At 37.9% G+C, this 25,383-nt stretch overlaps 1 protein-coding gene across 2 annotated transcripts in view; it reads left to right on the forward strand.

Moving 5' to 3' along the window:
• LOC117408956 (COMM domain-containing protein 8-like) overlaps positions 1–25,383 on the forward strand; it is a 45,329-nt gene that overhangs the window by 12,463 nt on the left and 7,483 nt on the right. For both annotated transcript variants that reach the window (XM_034014427.3, XM_034014428.3), the window contains exons 2-3: positions 7,854–8,009; positions 20,127–20,279. In XM_034014427.3, the coding sequence (XP_033870318.3) occupies positions 7,854–8,009; positions 20,127–20,279 (309 nt within the window). The remainder of the gene's footprint in view (positions 1–7,853; positions 8,010–20,126; positions 20,280–25,383) is intronic.

Raw genomic sequence — 25,383 nt, forward strand, 5'->3', positions numbered from 1 at the left:
TCCATCTCGGGTTTGTATGACAGTTTATAAATTACTCGACCTTCGGTCTTGTAATTGATGACGTCACAAAAACCCTAGCTAGAATTATGTAAGTTAGTTCGCCTCCCAAGGGTCCGCTGCTGCCGTCGCCTCCCTAGGGTCCTGCTTCGCCTGGGGTCGTTGAGGGTCCTGCTTCGCCTGGGGTCGCCGGGGGCTCTGCTTCACCTGGGGTCGCTACCAGTCCTGCCATGCGGCAGGAAATGCTGTGGCTGGAGCCCCATGAAGGGGAGCTGCCGGCCACGAAGAAGGGGGGGGGGGGGGGGGGAGAGGTCAGGAGACCATCTCCCCCCACAGCAATTTCTCTGCAGGAGAATGGGTGGCCGGAGCCCCACGGAGGGGAGCTGCCGGCCATGAAGAAGGGGGGAGAGGTCCGGAGACCACCCCCAAAATTTCCTTGGCCGGAGGAGCTGGTCTGTGCGCGGTCCACCGGGACGCTACAGCTGTTTGGATGGGAAGAGGACATCCCGCCGTGGCCGCCCCCGGAGACACCTTGCTTCCCCTGTTCCTGGGCTAGGACTGCTAACCGGGACTTTGGGAACTAAGGGGGGAGGTGGCCGAAAAGGCCATGCGTGCTGCGCACAAGGGGGGCATGTGTGGTGGAGTGTCCCGCCCCTATATATATTTGTATTATTATTTGTATTCTTGTTTGCGGCGCAGATCAAAGCGCTGCGTATTTGTTATTGTTTTTTAAAAACCTCGTGAGGATGCGTGGCTGATCAGCTGGTGATTTATTTAACTAGCTGATAGTCACGCATCCTTATTAAGCTCGTGCAGACGGTGATCATCTCCCGAGTTAATTAATTGATTAATTGTTGCTAATCGGGAGATGGCCACTGTATATAAACCTGCAGCTCTCTACCCTCGGAGAGAGTGTATCAGGAGTGAGAACGGAGAGAGCGAGGAGAAAACGAAACTTAAAAACAACTGCTAAACCATATTTGTTTATTTGTTTGGCCCTTGTGCCTTTTTGTTTGTTGTTTGTTTAAACTTTTTGTTTTGTTTTATTATTTAATAAAACGCTGAGCGCCGTTGCATTCAGCTTCACCATTGCCATCCATTGTGTTGTTTCTGTTACTTCCTGGTCCGTGACGTCACCTCACATGCCACTCAACAGCGCTCGGCCACAGCCCCGTCTGATTTTCTGCATTTTTGCATATTTTTGACACTGAATGTTATCAGATCTTCAACCAAAACCTGATATTTGATAAAAGGGACCCTGAGTGAACAAATAACACAAAAAATTGATATTTCATTTATTTATTAAAGAAAGTTATGCAACACCCAATGCTCCCGTGTGAAAAAGTAAAGACTCAATAACTGATTACGCCACCTTTAGCAGCAATAACTGCAACCAAACGCTTCCTGTAGTTATTGATTAGTCTCTCACAGCGCCGTGGAGGAATTTTGGCCCACTCCTCCATGCAGAACTGCTTCAACTCAGTGACATTTGTGGGTTTTTGAGCATGAACTGCTCGTTTCAGGTCCTGCCACAACATCTCAATGGGGTTTAGGTCTGGACTTTGACTAGGCCATTCCAAAACTTTAAATTTCTTGTTCTTCAACCATTCTGATGTAGACTTGCTTGTGTGTTTCGGGTCATTGTCTTGCTGCAGACCCAGCTGCGCTTCAGCTTCAGCTCACGGACGGATGGCCTGACATTCTCCTGTAGAATTCTCTGATACAGAGCAAAATTCATGGTTCCTTAAGTGATGGCAAGGCGTCCAGGTCCTGATGCAGCAAAGCATCCCCAAACCATGACACTACCACCACCATGCTTGACCGTTGGTATGAGGTTCTTACTGTGGAATGCAGTGTTTGGTTTTCGCCAGACATAACGGGGCCCATGTCGGCCAAAAAATTCCACTTTTGACTCCTCTGTCCACAGAACATTGCTCCAGAACTCTTGAGAAACATCCAGGTGCTTTTTGGCAAACTTGAGATGAGCATTCATGTTCTTCTTAGTGAGCAATGGTTTCCGCCTTGCTACTCTGCCATGAATCCCATTTTTGCCCAGTGTCTTTCTGATGGTGGAGTCATGAACACTGACCTTAGCCAAGGCGAGAGAGGCCTGCAGATCCCTGCATGTTGTTCTAAGGTTCTTTGTGACTTCCTGGACGATTTTATGCCTTGCTCTTGGAGAGATTTTGGCAGGACGGCCACTCCTGGGAAGATTCACTACTGTCCCAAACTTTCTCCATTTGGACAATATGGCTGACTGTGGTTCAGTGGAGCCCCACAGCCTTAGAAATGGCTTTGTAACCCTTTCCAGACTGATAGGCATCAACAACTTTCTTCCGGAGGTCTTCAGGAATTTCTTTTGTTCGTGGCATGATGTGCCTCTAGAACCTGTGTGCTGACAACTCCACTCTGATGGTAAGGGCAAAAGTTAGTCAGATTTATATTGGGCAGGGCTGGCCCAAATCAGGCCTGGTTGTTAACCAAAGTACTCAAACAGCTGACCCTAATTATCCCTTTAATTGGGTTGAGTTAACTAGGGGGGGCAATAACTTTTTCACACCTGAAGATTGCATGTTTGATTACCTTGCACACCAAACAAATGAAAGAAGCACCAAACTTTGGTGTCATTTTTTCTCTCAGACTCCCTTTATATACTACTACAACCCACAAAAAAAATCTGACCAAATACAATGTGAAAAATGTGCAAAAATGCAGAAAATCAGACGGGGCAAATACTTTTTCACGGCACTGTATATTGATTCTGAGGAAAATTAACAAAACTGAGATGTGAAAATGAATGCATTTTTTTTCTACTTGTAGCAAAACAATTCTGACTCGCATACACTCCCTAGTGGTTTACTAAAAATGTTGCTCCTACTGTAGGTAAAACTAATTGACTACAGTACTTTATTAAATAGAAAAAAGATACTCTCCATTTCTCTCTGTTCAGATTTATGTTTGTAGTTTTTATATACTTTTATCCTGCATTGACCATCTTATACAGTAACAGGAATCAGATTACAGTAGGCTAGGCCTTATACAGTAGCATTCATTTGTCATGTTTGCTGTGCTGTGTCACACAGTCCTGGGGGCCATATTCTTGAAACATTCTTAAGGAGAAAAATCTTCTTAAATCCAACATTTTTCTTAAGTTTGTACTTAAGACAAAATAAGAAGAACTGCTATTCAAAACATTTTAAGAATTTTTTCTAAGTTTTTTTTCTTAAGAAGGGTTGGGGTCTATTCCTTTTCTTTCAATTAGAATTCCATCTGAGATTGGAATTGGACTTTGGAATTGATTTTTAAAAAGGAAGTGGAAATGGAATTGGAATTGAAAAAAGGAATTGACCCCTACCCTGCTGCTTAACGACTGAAAATTCTAAGCTTAAAGCAATCAGGTGTCCGATCCCCTAACATGAAAATAACAAGTGTAAAGGATAAAAGAAATATCTTTCTATGCTTTACAAAGAGCTATCTTTTTTTTTTTTTAATGATTTATTTAAAAGTAAACCTTGCTTATATAACAACTAAATTATAAAGCACTCATTTTAGAGTCACCTGCAAATGGCAATAATTTGAAATGTTGAATAAATGGAGTCACATAATAAAAGAAGCTCGGTACAGCCTATAGTTACAGTAGAAAGTTATGTGAGGGTACATTACCAAGGGGGTCTTCACTGTTGAAGTCTCGTGAACAAATGGTATGGCTTTTGAACTTGTTGCAATGCACAAAAAGACATGTTTTTAGTCAATTTGCGTGGCTTTTTCGCAAGCAGGCGATTTGCCCCCCCCCCTCCTCCCCCCTCTCTCCCTCTCCCTCTCCCTATTGCACGATATCTACAGGATCTTAAGTGATTGTGCAACCGTGTGTCTTTTTGTCTTTCAGTATAAACTGCTATAAAACATTCTTAAGTCTCCCCAGACAGACAATATAAAGCCGACAAAATATTTGTCTAGTGAGGTCTTGGCAGCTAATTGAATGTGTGATGTAAACATGTTTATTTAATCATCTACCATAATCAATTCTGCAAATACATTTCCAATGTGAAGTGCTATAAATGAGTGGTTGATGTGTGGCTCCACCATTTTGCCTTTTGCAGTACTTGGCATTCTGTGAACTGTAGAAGCTGTGTATTCTGGATGATGTTTCACTTCTCTATGCAAATTTGGCAGCATTTCCAGGCATGGGTAAACGATTCTAGGGTAAACGATGAATACTGCAGCTTTTTTTTTCTTATGAAAGAGCTGTGTACTGCAGTATACTTTAATAGCGTTATTGGTTCAGTACATTAACTTTAGTCAATTTTGTAAAAGCACATTCTTCATTTACTAAGATATATAATGCAAGAAGGAAAATCCACATGCAAGTTTTAATTCAGATGAGTGAACCACAGTATTATGTAGAAGGAATGACAACATATCCTATTAGCAAATCCAATAACCCTGCTCGACAATATATCAGTAGAGACAACAGCCTGTGATTTGTATTCCTTATCACAAAAGGTTTGTGTGTGTGTGTGTTTCTTTTTTTACACTTTGTTCCTTCTGCAGTTAAGATGGCTTTAAAGCCTTTATCAGTTTTCTCTGGAAAATAGAATGTGAATGCAATTATCCACAGATGAAGGAAACCTTTTAATTTGGAAGAAACATAGAAAAAGTGTGGACTGGTGAACACAATTGTAAAACAAGGAAGCTTTTCTGCAGCGAGAAAGGCATGCACGGTAGAGCTGAACAGACCAGTATTGAACACAGAGGTTTAATATATACAGCTTTATTATTACTATACAAGTAAAAAGTAATCCAGCTGTATTTGCTTTATAATCATTACCAACCTTTAGTTAATTATCAATTTCATTGAAAAGAGGGAAAAGCTTGATGAAGAGAATACTGTAGTAGAAAGTTGGGTGAGGGTACATACAAAAAACAACTGACAAATTACTATTTAGAAAAGAAGAAAATTCAGTTATCCGAAATACATAAGTAAATTCAGTTAATTTTTATAAAAATGTATTTTTGCAGTGTACAGATGCCATCTTAATGTAGTACCCTTTTAAAGCACTAGAGGGAGCAAGGAACCTATTAATTATATTGTTACAAAAAAGCGATGCTGTTTGACTGCACATGGAGCAAACAGTTATAACAAAATTAATATGCAGTACAGCACAAAAGATGTAGAAGTGAGAAGCCTTCTTATTTCTCTTATTGTATTACATCTCGAATCAGGATAACACTGAATAACAAAACAACACATATCACAGTTAAACAGTTTATAAGGATATTTCTGTGAAATGGTTACCTTAAATTGCGGGACCTTTGATGAAACTTCATGCTTGCTGTAAGAAAACAAGGCCTATGTTTCCTTAATATTTTCCAGAGACACAGAGAGAAGCACCAAACACGACAAACAGTATTCTCCTTTGTATGCATAGTTTACCACTTGTGCTTGGGCCATTTGCATATGTGCATAACAAACACCTGTATGGTGGTTCAATACAGTATTATTAACCATTGTTTCATTTACATCACATCATTTTTAGTTTTTTTTTCCAATATGGTATGCAATGAGTTTCTAGACACACAGTCCCGTTAAATATCCCCTAAAAAGTTTATTTTTCTTCTCTACAATCTGGCTAATAACTTCCTTGCCCAAACTCTGTTCGGCTGCACACCCTATCTGATCTGCAACCCATCATGTATAGCCAACTCAGCAACTTCCTCTGTGATCTTGAAGGACCATTGCTCCTTAAAGTTAGCTCAGATCACCAGCCGTCATTATCTTGGCCTGTTGCTGGACTACACATATACATCACTAAATAGTTTTCCACAAAAAGCAGACACATGCAGTTATTATCTAATGTTTTTTAACTCTTACATTGTCTAAAATAGTCTGTAGCATTTATACACAGTATTCTTATTAGCATAGTTATTAAAGAAATGCTCTTCACAAATCCTTTAAAAATGTCCTTTTATGGAATGAATGGTGGACTTTCTTGAACATTATATAATAAAATAAAATCTTTATTCCTATATACAATTGGTTCCAATTATGAGTGCTGTGTTCCTGGAAAAAGAAAATGCAGTAGTCATGCTGTAATGGATCTGAATGCACATTCAAATACATGGTGTAGCAAATAACCCTGCAGGGCAACGATAAGAGGCATCTAATAATAAGCAAGGCAGAGATTTCCCTTGTACTCTTATAAAAGCTATCAGTTTTTCAAATGTGTCCATTATTGAAGGAAAATGTCTTCAACTCTGCTGAAAGCAAAAACCTTTACATTCTTTCATAAATACATAGCTCAAAATCTAAAAGGTAAGTCTTTGCACAACGTATTTTAATACTGCCCTTTGCTTGTCATTGTCAGATACAGAATACATCTCCTTTGCATAAGTATTTTTTTGTTTATTTAGAAGTAATTAATTATGGTAAGGTTTTATGACCATACTGATAGAAACTTACCACTTACATGTTCTGTATCATTTGAATCATGTCAATGTCTAAAATATTTTTCAAGTTATAGATCCAACAAGATCTGTTCTGTTTTTTAGTTTTTATGTATTTTTTTTCCTGCTCCCTCTTTAGGGCCACAGTAAACCATTGTTACACATAAATTCATGGGCAATACGTATACTGGTCCTTTATTGGATCCAGTATTCCATTTCTGCGTACATCTCTTTGTCTGTATAGGGAGGTGTCACACATCCTCACTCCAAGTGAAGACTGATCAGCAGCCATCTAACCATAAATCTATTGGAAAACATGGTATGATTTAGAAATACTAAAACCCTACACCCTAAGAAAAACAATGATCAAACCTTAAGTGCTTGCAAGAGAATTGTTAATGTGGGTGGAGGTTGTATCTAAAGTTCTCAAAGTGTTTTTCTGTTTTCAGAAAAAAATGTGCCAGTGACACTTAGTAAAGGCTGTGTGAATTTGCCACTTGAATCATATAATTGTGCCTAGTACAGGGTTACATGTCCTGCTTCAGTTCTGCATTTTCTAAGTCTTACCCAGTATATCAACCAATGCTGCATTTCAATTTTAATTGAAATGTTTCTAAGCCAGTAACAGACTGGCCAATTAAAACAAGCACAGGAACTTTTGGCTGGAAAGCAAAGGGACCATTTAATCAACCTATTTAATCATTCGTTGGATAAAAATAAAATCCAACTGAACCCACCGAATAGGACTTCCAATCACAACATGGTAAAAAGATGTTGAACATTTGTTTGCTTAATGTACTGTATAAAAACAGCAAAACATGACTGTAAGAGACTAGGTTTTAATGGCATTTGCTGATACTCATATTTTTTGAGTACAGTAATTCCCTTTAAGGAGTTTTAAGTTGTTAGCTTTTAATTTAAATAAAAAGAACAAGTTAATTATTTTACACAGAACAAACATTCTCTCGGTTGCCCTTGTTTACACAATTATTGAGTAGCAATCAATACAAATCTGACCGTTTGATTTAATATAGAACCTGTTGTGTTAAAACTAACTAAACCCACTCATATTTCAAATTAGTTTATATGTCTTACCTTTCGTTTATCCTTTTGATTTCAAATCATTCTGATTTCACTTTGCTTGTTTCCTTAGACGTGTCATCTCGGCAGTGAACTGTGAAGTTGTAGTTCTGAGCAAGATGTAATCTCCGATATAAACTCAACAAAATAAGTACATTTCCCACTTTGAACTGCCAGAGCTCTTGCTTGCACCTGAAATGCAAAATCCAAAATTCTTTTTTTTTTTTGGTATGGCTAATTGATAAAATCTATGCTTGAGATTTGGCAGGATAACACTGAGGATTAAAACTGCTTCGGTCTAATTAAGAGAGTATTGTATTTCTTTTTGTCAGTCGCTCCACAGATTAATAGACAGTGTCTGTGGACGTGATCGCCCTCGGTTCCAGGACTATGATAGCTTTTGGAGCCTGACAGAATGGATGGAAGTGATTGACACTTTAACTTCTGTTTTTAAGACGGCTGTTGGAAGAAACCTATCCGATGAAGAGGTAAGAGTAGTGTGTTGGGCTGCTTTATTAACACGTAATGCTACTTTGTCAATTTTTTATATTGTGTTATTGCTGTCGGGATCATTTCAGACATTATGGACCAAGGTTACAAGAAGTTTTCTTGTTACTTCAAGTTTGGTCATGCTTGAGAAGCAGCAATGGCCTATAGACTGCAATGCAGGAGGCAAGGTTTTCGTTGTAATAATATTACTGTACGGTTAAGCCTTTAGCCCGTAATTATCTGTTAAAAACTGCCTTTTTGCTGATCTTAAAGTTATACTTCTCTGTGCAGTATCTAAACTGAAAGAGGAAAAAAAAAAAAAAACACAACATACCTAGCCATTGGCAAACCAGCGTGATAGATGTTGTCAAAACATAACTTTTACAGCATTTCATTGTTCCAATAAAATCAAATTGTGTCAGTGCATAATGTTGCTTGGAAACGCATTTCTTTTTTTGTCAATGCTGGCACACATATTGTAGCCTGGTGATATAATACAAGGGGGATGAATATTAGTCTATAAATAATTCAAGCTTTTAAATACTGTGAGGTTATGACGTTTGTACAAATTGTGAATTCACCTTTCATCCCTGAAAGTGACGTGGCTCTGCAGATGCAGTGACAGTGTGAAGGTTTTTAATCACTGAATTCCAGTGAAGAACAAACCTGGGCATAGTGCTGTTTTTCTCCCTTCTCATTTTTGGTATTAAAATATTGCAAATAATGTGACCTATAACATTATTTATTTATTTATTTATTTATTTATTTATTTATTACAAACTTTAGCTTTGAACTATGGTATCTATCCACATGCATATGTTTGGGTGTTGTGTTCTAAATATAGTTACCAAATTAGGTCCATATGTTGAGTGCATATGTTAATGGTTTTAGATATGGCAGGTGCCCAAGTTTTACATCGGTAGGTGTGCAGGTTCTTTTACCTTTCAAAGGTCCTTAGTCTTAATTTTATTACTTAACACATCTTCATGCATTAGAAAAAAATACATAGTGATAACCCCAAAGGTACTGAATTTGATAAGGGCATGAGTTAATTAAGTCAAGCAGACAAACGAGAAACGAACACTGAAGACCTGGTTTGCTAGAGTAATCCTTAGAATTATGATTTGTTTGGGTGTTTTGAAGCTATGGATGAGTATAACTATGCAAACTGTGCTGAAACAGGAGTACATGTATAACTTCATTAATTTAAAAGTAAATTTACTTTGTTAAGCTGATTTCATATGACTCCCCTGAGAGCATTTTAATAAATTCAACAAATACTCGCTATGTAAAATATACCTCCATCAATTAAAAAAGCAACATTAGCACTGTAAACCGGATACAAGTTTTTATAATCAATTGGCAAATCAGAAACTTAAAACCACGTATTATTTAATTCTACAAGTCATTACGTGACACCAGCGTGGAACATTCACTATAAAGAAACAAATACAATATCACAAAATCATTAATTAAAAAAAAAGCAGCTTGTCATAACTAGGCAAAAAATGGCAGTTGTACCATTGAGAGATGAAACTTTACCTTATTATTTAGAAAACATGGCCAACAAGTCTGTTCACAGCGCTTCCTGCCATTTTATGCACTCCTTGCTGCATTCGTTTATCACCTTTCTTCAAAATCTCCTGTGCTGCCGTCCTTAACAATTGAACGTCTCTCTTAATGTAAAACTTATTTTCCTCAGGTCGCATATAATATGAGATTCAACTAAAGACATTTTTGAAAAAAAATAAAATCGCACAAATTGTAACTGCTCCAAATCCAGTAGGTGCCTCGCCAAGCTGTGGTTACCATAGCTACGCCTTCAGAAAGGGATTCCCCAGCCGAGAGGGGCATTGCTGCAGAACGAAGGCTCCCATAGCGTAACTCACACAGGTTAGTGCTGCGTGTGCAACTCGAAATAGACGTCATCATTAATTATGTGCTGCAGCCCGATAACATAAGGGTGATACATTTAGGTACTAAAACGAAGTTTACTTCATAACAATAACCTAACCCTAAACCTAAGGTTCGTGGGGTGTTATGGTCACGTGGTAGGGGTGTTGAGGATCAGTGAAGCACTATGTAAATTACGAGATGCGAATGCAGCACTACCCTGTGTGAGCTCCCCTGTGTGTTACGCTGCGAGAGCGACCCTGTGTGAGCTACGCTGTGCAGTTATATACTCTTGCCCCAGCCTGGTGAGTTTGCCATGGTAACGAGCAGCTTTGTGAGGCACTCGAGGTTTGTGCTTCACGCAGCAGTGCGGCAGCACTACATTGCTCCAGCTTTCTGCCGTTGCGCTTTTGCTGCTGGTGAAAGTGAGTTGTGACTTTTAAATAATGTCACTAGTGCTTCTGTGGCCTTTAATGTATTTAATATGCTTAAATGTGTTTCTCAATTAAATAAAAATAATGTGGTTTTTTTTAGCCTTTGGGAATTATTGGTGAGGCCATGCCTAACTTGCCTCGGCTGAGGAGGCGCCTCTGTTAAAAAGAATAAACTGCTACATTGTTTTTCTCTCTAGCTACCATACAGGTCAATTACACTGATCACACATTTTCATAAACTATACAACTACATAGTCCCTTATGTTATGCTAATAGCATTTCATATATTTTATCTGAACATATATATATCACAAAACCTCTGGTACTGTGGGCTGTATACCGTTGATCCTTAACAAGAGGATTTCTGCTTTAGATTTGTTTCTCTCTCTGTAGGTGTATCGTGTGAGTGCTGTATCAACAAATGCACTGCATTTTTTAATTAATTTGTTTATTGACACAGGGATACAAAGCTAAAACAGAAATCATCTTGTTAAGAAACAATGGTATACAGCCCTTTAAATTCCTAAAAGCTCCCTGGCGCACGCTGCTGGAAAAATTAAAGTATTGGTTTTAAACTGCAAGCTGCTCTTCATGTTAACCGTGGTATATCGTGACATGCCTCGAGTTACTGCAAGTTTACTGTGGTACCGAGGACTTTTTTCATGGAACCCACTGTATATACAGAATCCTTCATATCTGAAAAGGTCAATCTTACATGCATGCATCTTTTTGAAATGTGTAAATTGATGGATTAGAAAATAGCATTTTAAGCAGTTTCTTTTTATTTTATTTGTTTTAATTAGTTCCTTGTGACTGTCATCCTCAAATTGGAACCTGCACAAGGAACTGTTGTTTTACCCATGTTGATTAAAACTGCTGAAAAGAAACTAGTCCTTGGGCATTTTTGATTATATCGTTGAGAATTACCTTGTTAGTGCACATCTGTGAGCATTCAAAGTGTTCCACTCTAAAGATCCTACATTAATCATTCTTTGACTAGTTCATCCTCAATACTGTTAGACTTAATGAAAGCGTATGGTATTCTATCACAGTATTTTGTCTGATTAAGAGACATTTAAGAAGTAAAGACTTTAAATCAATTTGGACTTGTTTAAGATTAGCTGAACAAAATGTAAAGTAATCTTACTAGGGATATCCCCTGTATTGATTCTGATGATCTGATTATCGAACATGTTTCAAGAAAGCTTTCAAATAAAGGCTGCACAATATACAGGACAGGTAAGATTGAAAATTATTTGTAGTTTAACAGTATTGACTGTTATTTCTAAAGAAACACAATCATTGTAAAATAATCATGTCACTTAAGAAATTAATATAAAATTGTACTATATATCAATTAAATCTACAATATTTTATTTAATAAGCAACTACTATACCTGTGGTTTTTGGGCTTTAAAAGTGTAACAGTGTCATTCAGTGTAACTGTCTGAAAACTTATGCATGCAAATAAAGTTAGAAAAAAACTATCAGTCTCAGAATAAAACAATGAATACAGTACATAGGCATAATTCTGCGAGGGTCTTTTGATACATGGAGAAATGTTGTATGATTACTCTAATTTACAATGAGGTTTATACTAGAAACACTTTTGTCCGTGAAATCGATGTCCCCCAATGTCCTATGGTGTAACTTGACATCAAATAGCCATTTTAGACCATATTTGCTGAGGACTCCATGATCTATGACATCAGTATATGAGGAAGTCGGAAAGGGACCCAGCACATGTGGTGCAAGGTCAGTATGTCTCTTATAAATATTTAAAAAATGCACATTCATAACTCATTACAGGACATGTAAATCACCACATGTCATTCAGTGTAACTCCTAGAATAAGGTGATAACAAAGAAATATTTTCAAAATCAATATCTCACCAGAAATGTGATTTATAGACATAGGCGGCGCGTATAAGAGGCTTGGGGAGGCTAAGTTTCTCCAACATAAATTGCCCAAACCCTCACAAGAAATTGTTCTGACCAACACAAAAAATATTTGTGAGATAAGAAAATCGACTTTTTTCCCCACAAGACCGCAAAGCAGGTCTAAAAACATATTTCTCTTTTTCCTACTGCACAACAGCCAGACCGCTTGTGCAGCTGGGATATCAAAATCAACACTGTAGTACAGATACAGGATTTAGTTGCATTTCGATGTCATTGGAGGAGACAGTGCTTGGCTGGTTTAACCTGTCAAAACCCCAGCCCCTCACAGACAATTTCCGCCTGGGGGGCTGTGATAAAAGTCTTACTCAGTACCACACTGGAAGGAGATATCCAGAAAAAATACATAAAAAAACAACAAACGCTTTTCATTTTTTTATGTTCTATAGTCATTTTTTCAACTTGTAGCATATGGAAAGAGACAGATTTGTTTCCAGTGCTTCACCAACATGTCTACTATACTGGGTACAAATTTGGAACTGTTTGAACAAAGGGATCAAAGGAGTTTTTACAAAGCTAAGCCCAAGGGTCCCCAAACCTCTCCAAAAATAAACATTGTGTAAATCTTTATGTCAATTGATACACTAAGTTCTAAAAGGGATGTTATCTTCTGGCACCTCACATGCTATCCATTGCCACATGCATTTGCCTTTTGAAAGGCTTTTTTTTCCCCCCCTTATCTCATTCAAGAGGTGGGCGTGTTTGTTTGCACATCGATTACTCTGTGATGGATTGGGCTACAAACAAAGTAAAGGTATGAATGGAAAGCTTGTGACCTCCCCTGCAACGTGATCAGGGAGACTTCACCGTCATCAAGGTTGTAAGACCAGAGCAGCAAAACGCAAGCTAGTCGATTGCTTTTGTTTTGAATGCATGGGGGTACTAGACACATTGCGAATGGGATATCTCAGCGGTGAAATGACGGATTCGAAAAATTCCTTCGCTGTTTGACGGTAGGAAAACAACGATTTTGATATCGAGTTAGCTTTTTTTCTCTTTTGCTTTTGTAATAATATTAAAAATGAGTTATGAAATATAATATTTACGTGCAGTTCCGTGTTCCGCCCGCGGGACTAGAGGGCGTACGTCAATTCTTCCCATCGATCTGAGCCGCCCATACCGCAGCAGGAGGCAGCCGACAAAAACTCTGAATCCTTTTCGCGCATTCAATTGCCTGGAACATCCTCTTCACAATTTCTACATTTATTCAAATTGCTGTTATTTATACAAACTGCTTGATCTGAATCTGAATTTACAGAACTTGTGGCAAAATATTTTCGTACCATACTGTCTGTTTTCACGCACCATCGTTTTGTGAGAATTTGGTAACTGTGACGCTACAGTCAGAACATACTTCCTTCGACTGTTTGAACAAATGCCACCTTTCAGAACACTGTTTGTGGTGCCAGATTATGAATGCTTCTGAAGTTTCTTCTTTAGATTTTTCCAGTGAAAGCTGGGTCTTTTAAGGTCCAAAATACAGGATTTAGTTGGCATTTCAATGTCATTTGAGGAGACAATGCTTGGCTGGTTTAACATCCTTTCTTCCCACCGATCTGAGCCCCATATGGATAGTCAAAAGTTTATGGTAAGAGTGCAGTTTTTTTTAATTTATTTATTTTTTTTGCAAATGTAACTTATGAAATACGTTGAATGCCCCTCGATAGTAAGTGTGTGTTTAGAAGCTTAACAGCCAGTATTAATAATTGATTTAAATTGGTGTGAAGTGAAGGAAATGGTGTTCGAAATTGGTGTAGGACTGCAGAACAAGTTAACAGATTTCAGAGGTTTGAAAAAACAGTGCAGCTTGCTATCCTTACTGTTTTTCTAATTTGCTTAAATAGGCATAACATTTTTTAAAGTTTTAAAATTTTTAAAGTACAAGCTAGTGCTTTATTAAACTTCATTTATTTGGCCGTCTGAGTGGTTTTGAGGTCTGTTTTGTGCTATAAATTATTATACAGTACAAGTTCTCAAAAAGACGTAGGAGAATGAATCCAGTTTACAACTTTTATTTGTGTCCGTCAGTCCGACTATTTTTCAAACTCAACACAATGAATGAAACTTAGTATTCAGACTCACTAGTAACAGAGTAATAAAAAAAGAATGCAAGTCTTAATTATATATACAGTACCAGTCAAAAGTCTGAGTACACTTGCTGGAAACTAGGTTTTTTTTCATAATTGACAATGTTTTACGTCGTATACGTTTCTGTAAATACTTGAAAATGAAAACACATGTTACAATATACAAAACAAAACATAATGAGTATCAAAGCAATGTTCAAGAAAATTGAAAATTGTCTCTAAATCTTGGATTCCTCAAAATAGCCACCCTTTGCCTTAATAACAGCCTCACAAACACGGCATTCAGTTAACAAGTTTCAGCAGGAAATCACCTGACATGTCTTCCCAGCTCTTCTGCAGCAATTCCCAGAGATGTAGGGCACTTGTGGGTAGCTTTGCTTTGACTCTTCTGTCCAGTTCGTCCCATACAAGTTATATGGGATTGAGGTCTGGAGACTGGGCAGGCCAGGACATTAGATTGAGTTGTCCTTCACTTTCCTTCTTCGCCAGATAGTTCTTGCAACTTTGAGGTGTGTTTCAGGTCATTATCTTGCTGAAGAATGAAGGACTGCCCAACTAGCCGTAATCCTGATGGAATGGCATGCCTCTGAAGTATGCTATGATAGCCATGCTGGTTGAGCTTCCCATGGACTTGGTAAAGATCACCAACTCTGTCACCAGCAAAGCAACCCCAGACCACGACACTGCCTCCTCCATGCTTGACAGTGGGAAACACACATGCAGAACTCATGCGCTCACCCTCTCTGCGTCTTACAAATACTCGGCGGTTGGACCCAAATATTTCAAATTTTGACTCATCAGTCCATAAGACCGACTTCCACTCCTCAAACATCCAGTTTCTGTGTTTTTTGGCCCAGGCAAGTCTCTTCCTCTTATTCTGCACTCTTAACAATGGTTTCTTTGAAGCAATTCTTCCAGTTAGGCCAGCTTCACGCAATCTCCTCTGAATAGTTGATGTTGAAACACCTGTATTTCTAGTAGCATTTAGCTGAGCTTATATTTCAGGGGCAGTTAATCGCCGGTTTCGCAGACTTGTGACTCGAATGAACTTGTTCTCTGATTCTGAGGTCACCCTTGGCCTGCCTGACCTTGTTCGGTCCTCATGAGTGCCAGTTTCTTCAAATTGTTTGATGGTCTTGGCCACAGCAGTTACAGACACTTGCAAAGTTCTTGCGATTTGTCTTAAAGATTGACCTTCATTTCTTAAAGTAATTCTTTTCTTTGCTTAACTGAGCGTATTTTGCCATTTTCTGCTCCCTTACATTCAGGATTGACAAACTTGTGCCTATGCTACCTATATTTATAGTAATCATGGACCCTCACCTGTTAACAATAATTGGTGACAAAAGGTTAATTAGGTCACATGCTAGTTAACTCAGAGAACATCTTAGGCCAGTGTTCTAACACCGTGTTATACACATTTCAGACTTTTAACTGACTTGGGCTTCAGATTGAAATCCCCTTGCTTTGGGTGACCATTTCATTGAAATTGACAAGATTTACATTCATTTAAAAATAAAATTGCAATTCACTTATGATTATCAGCTTATATAAGTACACGTATCATATAATGAAATATTAAGTGTTTATAGACAAGTTTATACAGTTAAAAGCATAGAAACTTTTGACTGGTACTATATATATATATATATATATATTGTAACACAGAAAGGGCTCTGCATGTAAATAAAGTCTGGGTGTTGTGTGTTTTGGTGGTGGTTGGCAGGGACGGGGTTAATTCCTCTCCCTACCAAAAAAATGTGAGAATGTGGCTGTTCCCAAACAAGGTAATTGGTGTTGATTGGGAACAGCCACAAACTATAAAAGAGAGCTTCCAGCTCCATTAGAGAGAGATCACCAGGGAGCTGCTATGAGAAGTGTTTGGCTGTTTAAAAAAAAAAAAAAAAAGTAAAAAAAAAAGTACAAAAAAGTAAACTGTTTTGTTAAAGAGTGTGTTGACAGGTAAACGGCTTAGCCGTCCTGTTAAAGTGAAGGTAGGCTCTACGTTTTTGTTTTGTTTGTGTTGTGAAAATTACAAGTGCACAGAAGCGCTCAAAAATCAAAGTTCTGTGTCTGGGTCTAAGGGCAAACAAGCCGACGAGAGATAGGCTACGTTACAATATATATATTTTAAATATATATATATTATACTGTGTGTGTGTGTGTGTATATCTTACTGTGCATCGTCCGGTTTAATAAATACAGGGGGGGGGGGGGGGGGAGTGTGGAATAGCCTCCCCAAACTAAACACTCACGCGCCGCTTATGGTTACAGAATATGTTCAAGGTCATTGTTTTGTATAGGAGGCCTAATGTCCTGTTACATTAGCATTAGATGGAAAATGTCCTTGGGTGTAACCTGTAAGGTTACACCAAAGTGTCCAGATGGTTACACCACATGATGTCAAGCATGATCTCTGAATTTCACAGATTTATTGATTACTTATTGTGAAGAGCCAATAGACATTATTTTTTTAATGACTAGCCAAATTTGACATTACAGATTTATATACAATTTTCTTATTTTTCTTCAAATTCAGATGCCCTTGTCAAGCAGGGAAAAGGCAGCACGATACAGAGCCCGTATTAATCAAGATCCTGCAGCAAGAACAGTGTACCAGACTGAAAGAGGATCAAGGTGCCTTTTTGTGCTTTTCTCTATATGATAGAGAATCTGACTACACATCATAGTCCAGCCAATAAGCACAACACATAGGCAAGATTGTGCACCTTTTTTATACAAATGTGAAACTTTGCATACTTATACAACTGTAGGACCTGTACATTTATAGTGACAATTGATCAGCACCCCTAGCGACCGGTAACGCCACCTGGTGGCCGACGAGAACAAGCAATTCACCAGTTGAAGGGTTTTCGATTTATTATTGTGATGTATGATGAACTACCATACATAGGGCAAGTCCTTAAGGAGGTGGAAAAAGCAGTTGAAGTAAAGTGCATGCATCAGTTAGATGATTAGAATGAATTTGTTTCTGACATAATTTATTACAAGTCAGACATTGCTGCAGTAATTACTGAGCCAGAGCCTTCCACTTCCAGATATTCCAAACTGTGCAGCACTGGCTGGCTACAATTCACAAAAGCCTGGTAGATGTTGACTTTTCATTATCAGCAGCAGGATGATGTGCTGTCAAAAGTGCCTAATGCAAAATGTTGTTTTTCTCATGTGTTAAATTTCTGTTCTTTCTGTGTTCCTCAGTGCACCAATGTTGACTACATTCCATTCATATTGTAGTTCAACGTTTTTTTCAGAAAGCTTCATTTACATATTGAACAATTAATCTAAAATTCAAATTGTGAATTTTCTTGACCATATCAAATGTTAACTCAATGTTTTGAAAAAAAAAACCCAATAAAGTTTCATAGCAATTATTCACTACTAATGTGTCTGTCTTCCTTTAAGATTATAAATCCATAACAGTTGAAGTCTGTATTTTAATGAAATAGGCCATGGTTTGAGTACGACAATTAGAAGTCATTTGGGGTAACTTGCTTTGGTCATACAGTGCAACCAATATATCAGTTGTATTGAAGTGCTATAACCATGTTAAACTTGTTGTATAGAAACAAACAAAGTAACTCAATTAAATGTGGTAAAAATAATTTGTCTGTATTACTACTTCATTTAAATTCACAGGTCTTGATTATGAGAGCATTTTAAAGTGGGGTCATCGCTAATAAACAAAAAAAAAACACAAATATGGAAATGTGATTCTATGCTTGTTTAGCACTTGATTTTAGGCTAACTAAATAGGAATATATGAATGGTCATGTGTATATAAACTGTACATAAGTTAAATAATTAAAAAGAAAAAAAAATAGGTGTGGTTACACCGAATGACACTTTTATGGTATTATGTTTATGAATCAAGGTCTTATATACAGTATGTATATATACAGTCACCTCCAAAATTATTGGCACCCTTGATAAAGATGAGCGAAAAAATAAACAACACAGGTAATGAGCTATATTTTATGCTCAAATATATTGGAAAACCATATTCTTTTATTCTAATACAATTGCTCAGAGAAAAAGTTTTTTATTATCACGTAATAACATCTTTTCTCAAAAAGATAGGTGTCAGAATTATTGGCACCCCTAAAGATTCTTATAAATAAAATCAAACAAAATGTATTCTTCATTAACATTCTACTTCTTTAAGTTCATCTCATTCTTAAGGAACTGCATTGTGGCCTTCCATGGCTTCCTGTTTCACTGGGGTATAAAAATGAGGTAACACGCATATGAAATCCATTTGTCATCCATCACCATGGGGAAAGGCAAAGAATTCACAAATGAAGAGAGGCAAATGGTTGTTGACCTTCATAAATCAGGCAATGGGTACAAAACAATAGCTAAAAAACTAAATATACCACTTACCACTATTAGGGCAATAATTAAGAAGTTCAAAACCACTGGAACAGTGGTAAACTTGCGGTAGAGGACGCAAGTGTATCTTGCCCCCACGCACAGTGAGGCAGATGGTTCGGGAGGCAAAGGGAAATCCAAGGGCCACAGTTGGAGAATTACAGAACTTGGCTGCATCTTGGGGTCACCAAGTCTCCAAATCTACAATTAAACGCCACCTCCATGCCAATATTTGGAAGGGTTGCCAGAAAAAAAGCCTTTATTGAGAGCAACCAACAAACATAAGCGCCTGGAGTTTGCTAAACGGCATTGGTACTTTGACTGGAACCAACTGGTCAGATGAGACGAAAATAGAGCTATTTGGCCACGCACACCAGCGGTGGGTTTGGCGTCGAAAGAAGGATGCGTGTGCAGAAAAGAACCTCATACCTACTGTAAAATATGGTGGTGGATCATTGATGTTATGGGGCTGTTTTGCTTCCACTGGTCCTGGGGCCCTTGTTAAGGTCAACGGCATCATGAACTCTACCCAGTACCAGGATATTTTAGCCAAAAACCTGGTTGCCTCTGCCAGGAGGCTGAAACTTGGCCACAAGTGGATCTTCCAGCAAGACAATGACCCCAAGCACACATCAAAATCCACAAAGAAATGGTTAATTGACCACAAAATCAACATTTTGCAATGGCCATCTCAGTCTCCGGACTTGAACCCCATTGAAAACCTGTGGTTTCAATAGAAGAGGACAGTCCATAAGCGCAGACCGAAGGATATCAAGGATCTGGAAAGATTCTGTATGGAGGAATGGTCTAAGATCCCTCCCAATTTGTTCGCCAATCTCATTAAACATTATAGAAAAAGACTCAGTGCCGTTATCCTTGCAAGGGGAGGGTGCACAAAGTACTGAAAACAAGGGTGCCAATAATTGTGACACTTCATTTTTTTTTAAAATACATTTATAATTTGAGAAATGTGTATTTTTGGTTGATTCCATTGAATCATTAATAAAGTCAAATATATTCCACATGTTGGAAAATTACAATATAGCTCAGTACTGGTATTATTTATTTTATACAGTCTTTTTTGCTAATCTTTATCAAGGGTACCAATAATTTTGGAGGTGACACACACACACACACACACACATATATATATATATATTTACATTAAGAAACCAAAAATACCAAATGTATTCATTTAAGTTTAATTTTATTTTTGAAAACCTTATACGTCATCTGCCCACATTGGGCAGATGACGTATAAGGTATAATATATATAATGATATTATATACAGACATATACGTGTGTGTGTGTGTTTTGTTAATTAAATTACATTAATCATATAATTTTTTTTAGGTGATTCGATCCCTAACTGGACTCGGCTCCAGTTATCAAGATGTAATATTGAAATGCCTGGAGGGCAGAAAAGAGGAAATCAGACAGATACTGGTTGAAAAAACAAACACAATTTCATCGGCTCAGTTGCAGGACTTTGACTGGCAGTTAAAGGTACGGTATGAAAGCCTGAATTGGCCTTTGTAAATGGAATACATGTACACGCATCAGTGACGGTGAACAGAAGGTGGCGTGTTGGCATGGACTAAATAGGGACATTGTCAAGTTTCTCTTGGGGGTTTTTGCTTTGGAAAAATAAATTGAATTGGCTATTATCTACTAAACAAGCAACCAAGAGTTTCTGCAATAACATACCAGTGTTTGCGATTGAGCAGTAACCATATCAAACATGTGTTAAGTCGTTACTCTAATTACTGGTACAACAAATCTGCTCACTTTTACCAAAAATAAACATAAAAATGTGATGGAAATGTAATATAGTATACACAGCACATAAGACAAGCAACTGAATTTAACAAAAACATCATGGACTTAATTGATTGATAAATCTTGAGTTATGTAATTTTAGAAAAAAATATTTTTACAGCCCGTGGAAGATTTTTTTAATCACTGTAGCCCACAGAAATCCGCTGGGAAGATGAAGAGCTGGTTTGAAAAACCAAACTGCGAATACTAGCAGTCAACCTTTTCGTTTTTTCGTACCATGAGCAATTAAAAAGGCAATTTTGTTGTGGTCCTCCCTGTTGAAGAAGGTCCAATTTAGGCTTTGGACGACCTTTATTGTTATTTTTTATTCCCAGATTTTCCTCAGTTGAAAGCGAGGAATAAACCTACAACATACTGTATGGAAATCGAAGCTTAAGCGAGGAGCCACACGTGAACCATAACCTTAAGTCTAATTCTGAGTGGTAGGGGCTAGCCGCAAGCATGCATCGTGTTGCTAATACAAATGCATTAAAATGCATTAAAACTTGAAGCCCTCCCCGCCCGGGCGGCGCTCAGCCAATTGTGCGCCATCCCCTAGGAACTCCCGTTCACAGTCGGCAGTGGAATAGCCTGGACTCAAACCTGCGATCTCCAAGCTATAGGGCGCACTCCACATGGAGTGCCTTTGCTGGATTCGCCACTCAGGAGCCCACGTTTTTTTTTTTACTTTTACAAAATGACACGTAGGCTTAGCCTCCGTATCCTCTTATGATGAGCCGCCACTGCACAATACAAAAGAATGCATTTAACCATTTGTTTACAATTTTACTGATGGCAGCCTGAGTGTTTCACCATTTCTCAACAGCGAAACTCCCTAATAGTTTTTTTTTTAGATACCTTAACCATATGAAAGGAAATTGTGGCATTTAATTTGATGTTTGATATAGAGATCTAAGCTTAAAGCATATTGTGTAATTTATTTGATCATAAAGACTATGACTCGAGTCAAGTGGACTTTTGGGCCTGGACTTGAGTCGAGACGAGTCTTTTGAGCAGTCGAGTCTTTTCTTGAAGAGACTCGAGTCGAGACGAGTCTTTTGAGCAGAGTCGAGTCTTTTCTTGAAGGGACTCGAGTCGAGACGAGTCTTTTGAGCAGTCGAGTCTTTTCTTGAAGGGACTCGAGATGAGTCTTTTGAGCAGAGTCGAGTCTTTTCTTGAAGGGACTTGAGTCGAGACGAGTCTTTTGAGCAGAGTCGAGTCTTGAAGGGACTCGAGTCGAGACGAGTCTTTTGAGCAGAGTCGAGTCTTTTCTTGAAGGGACTCGAGTCGAGCCACTGAAAAATTGCGACTCGAGTCTGACTCTGGTTACAGCAGGCTTGCATAGCAAAATGTTAAATATAACTACATACATAATAGTATCCAGTGCAAATTACTGTACATTGAAACAACAAAGGCTATCAGGAGACTTTTTTAGAATATGCGTATATGTAAAGCAGCATAATGAAAATAAATGTATTTATTTATTTGGACAGTGGTCTATCTATTTCAGGTGATTCTGTCACGTGCCATGTGGAAGAAGGCCTTCTCTAATAAGGTGGTTGGGCAGTATACTGTAATGCTAAAAGAGTCAAACAAAGAAAAAAAAAATCCTGAGCTATTTCTCTTTTGAAAATGTCAATTATTCAATTTACAGCCATAAGCATGACTTGCAGGCCTGCCAAGAAAAGGCTCATGAAACATCTTGAGTGAAGATGAGCATTAATGTAGTTGTTGTGTGATAAGGTTTTTGACAATGGAGCATTGGTGGAAGATTATAAGCAGGACATTGGTGTTCCACTGTATACAATCATACATTGTTTAAAATCTTTTGGAACTGTACATTGGTATCATTTGTCAGCGGTGTTGAAGTGGGATCATTTCATGAATGTTATATTTACTAAGGTTTTATTTTTATATAGCCTCATGTTATCAACACTACGCAAAACGGTTATATACATTTCTTTTATGTTGCATGAGGCAAAGTACAACAATACGGCTTCTCAATGGAAAATCCTTTATCCTGGAGGCATATGCCAGCTTTTTGTAAATATTACGATAATCAGCCTCTTTTATTATAACCCTGCCTCCAAGGGTGGGTGAATTATGTCATACTGCCAGCGATTTATCTTGCCAGTAAACATATATTGGGGCTTCCCTGCTAAAACTGAGTGACAACATTATAAATAAAAACAAATTAAAAAGCAAAAGCATCTAAAACTGCCATTGAGGTTTCCTAATATCATTGATATAGAGCCTATATATATATATATATATATATATATATATATATATATATATATATGTATATATATATATATATAATGGATTTTTTTTTGTCGAACTTTTGTGATAGTTGTAGCTAAAAATTAAATCTATTTTTGAGTTCATTGGCTAGTAATAACAGGTGACAACTAAATTCAGGACCTGAAGCATGGGCAGCAGTGTGGAGTAGTGGTTAGGGCTCTGGACTGACCGGAGGGTCGTGGTTTCAATCCCAGGTGGGGGACACCGCTGCTGTACCCTTGAGCAAGGTACTTTACCTAAATGGGTAATTGTATGTAAAAATAATGTAATTGTATGTAAAAAATAATGTGATATCTTGTAACAATTGTAAGTCGCCCTGGATAAGTGCGTCTGCTAAGAAATAAATAATAATAATAATGAACCAACCAAATTAACAGCCAAGAATGTGTATGATCCATTTTGAGACCTCTGTCTGCTCCTTTAACACAGGGAATTCTGTATATTGGAATTTCTAGATAAGCCAAAATAGGGCAGTGCAACATGTGAGCAAACATAGTATGGGGCTGTCATTATACATTGCCAAAAATGGCATAAACATGGATAGAGGAACTTCTCCAATGTATTGCGTTAGACTTTGAGATCCATAAATTACACTGCAATTGTGTGAAGGATATAATGAGTCTGCTTTAGTAGAATGCCTCCCCTTTAAGTGTGGGTGCCTTTAAGTGGAGGAAATCAGACAGATACTGGTTGAAAAAACAAACACAATTTCATTGGCTCAGTTGCAGGACTTTGACTGGCAATTAAAGGTACGGTATGAAAGCCTGAATTGGCCTTTGTAAATGGAATACATGTACACGCATCAGTGACGGTGAACAGAAGGCGGCGTGTTGGCATGGACTAAATAGGGACATTGTTAAAAGTCAAGTTTCTCTTGGGGGTTTTTGCTTTGGAAAAATAAATTGAATTGGCTATTAACTACTAAACAAGCAACCAAGAGTTTCTGCAATAACATACCAGTGTTTGCGATTGCGCAGTAACCATATCAAACACGTGTTAAGTCGTTACTCTAATTACTGGTACAACAAATCTGCTCACTTTTACCAAAAATAAACATAAAAATGTGATGGAAATGTAATATAGTATACACAGCACATAAGGCAAGCAACTGAATTTAATAAAAACATCATGGACTTAATTGATTGATGAATCTTGAGTGATGTAATTTTAGAAAAAAATATTTTTACAGCCCGTGGAAGATTTTTTTAATCACTGTAGCCCACAGAAATCCGCTGGGAAGATGAAGAGCTGGTTTGAAAAACCAAACTGCGAATACTAGCAGTCAACCTTTTCGTTTTTTCGTACCATGAGCAATTAAAAAGGCAATTTTGTTGTGGTCCTCCCTGTTGAAGAAGGTCCAATTTAGGCTTTGGACGATAAATTACATAAATTACACTGCAATTGTGTGAAGGATGTAATGAGTCTGCTTTAGTAGAATGCCTCCCCTTTAAGTGTGGGTGCATCATTTTTTTTTATGACGGTAAGCAGTCCGGCAGCAAGAGAGAGCTTCCACCCTTAGGGACATAGTATAAGAGATGAGCGCTAGACATGGGAACCTTCAGCAAAGTGTGATGGAGTGAAACACTGATATAATGTATTACAGGAACTGGAACCAACCATGCCCTGTACACCGGGCCGGCGTCAGCACCCGGACAACCCGGGCCCCGACGCCAGAGGGGGGCCCATACAGAAATAAAATTGCAAATATGTGTAAAAGTACTATTTCTGTGCCAGCTATCCTACTCAAGCACCTTTAGGGCTAGAGACATTTGGTTTTCACAAAACTAAACTGTATGTGTGCAGTGCAGTAAAACTTTTCAGATCTCCCCTTTTGTCTTTTCTCTTTTCTTGCTTGCGTCCTGTTCCCTTAGTCCTGACTCTTCTCACTCCCTATTGGCTTCCATCCTCCCCATTTCTTCGTGAAGCCGAAAGCTATTGGCTGATCTCGACATACAATTATACAAATGTGCCAATTAAAGACATTTTATAATTGGCACATTTCCGTCATAATGAACGATTGAATACCTTAGCTCTCCTCTCAATCAAGTGCAAAGAAGCAGAATCAGTTAACTTTGATACCATACTTCACAAATTTGACTCTGGAAAATCAAGAAGGAAGTTTATGTTCTGTTTTCTGTTAATTGTGTACTAAAGGCCACAGTAAAAAACAAAATGCACTAAAATCATTTAGTTTTAATTAAAAAATAATCTTTTAATATTTTCACACTCTACAGTAATGTGTAAAATAAAATGCAGCAGCAGGGCTGGAAATTAACGTTGGCCATGTGGCAATTGCCGTGGGTGCCTCTGACAGGCTGGCTTGTGGGGCGACGTCAGACCAGGAAGAAGTAACCATCAAAAAGGTATTGCGGGGCAAATAAAGTAACAAATAATAAATAAACTCCCTGGCGATCCAAAACACACCATAGCAAAATTATAATAATAAATTAAACAAATATATATATATATATATATATATATATATATA

Source organism: Acipenser ruthenus, chromosome 2 (assembly GCF_902713425.1).
Source record: "Acipenser ruthenus chromosome 2, fAciRut3.2 maternal haplotype, whole genome shotgun sequence".
Classification (NCBI taxonomy): Eukaryota; Metazoa; Chordata; class Actinopteri; order Acipenseriformes; family Acipenseridae; genus Acipenser; species Acipenser ruthenus.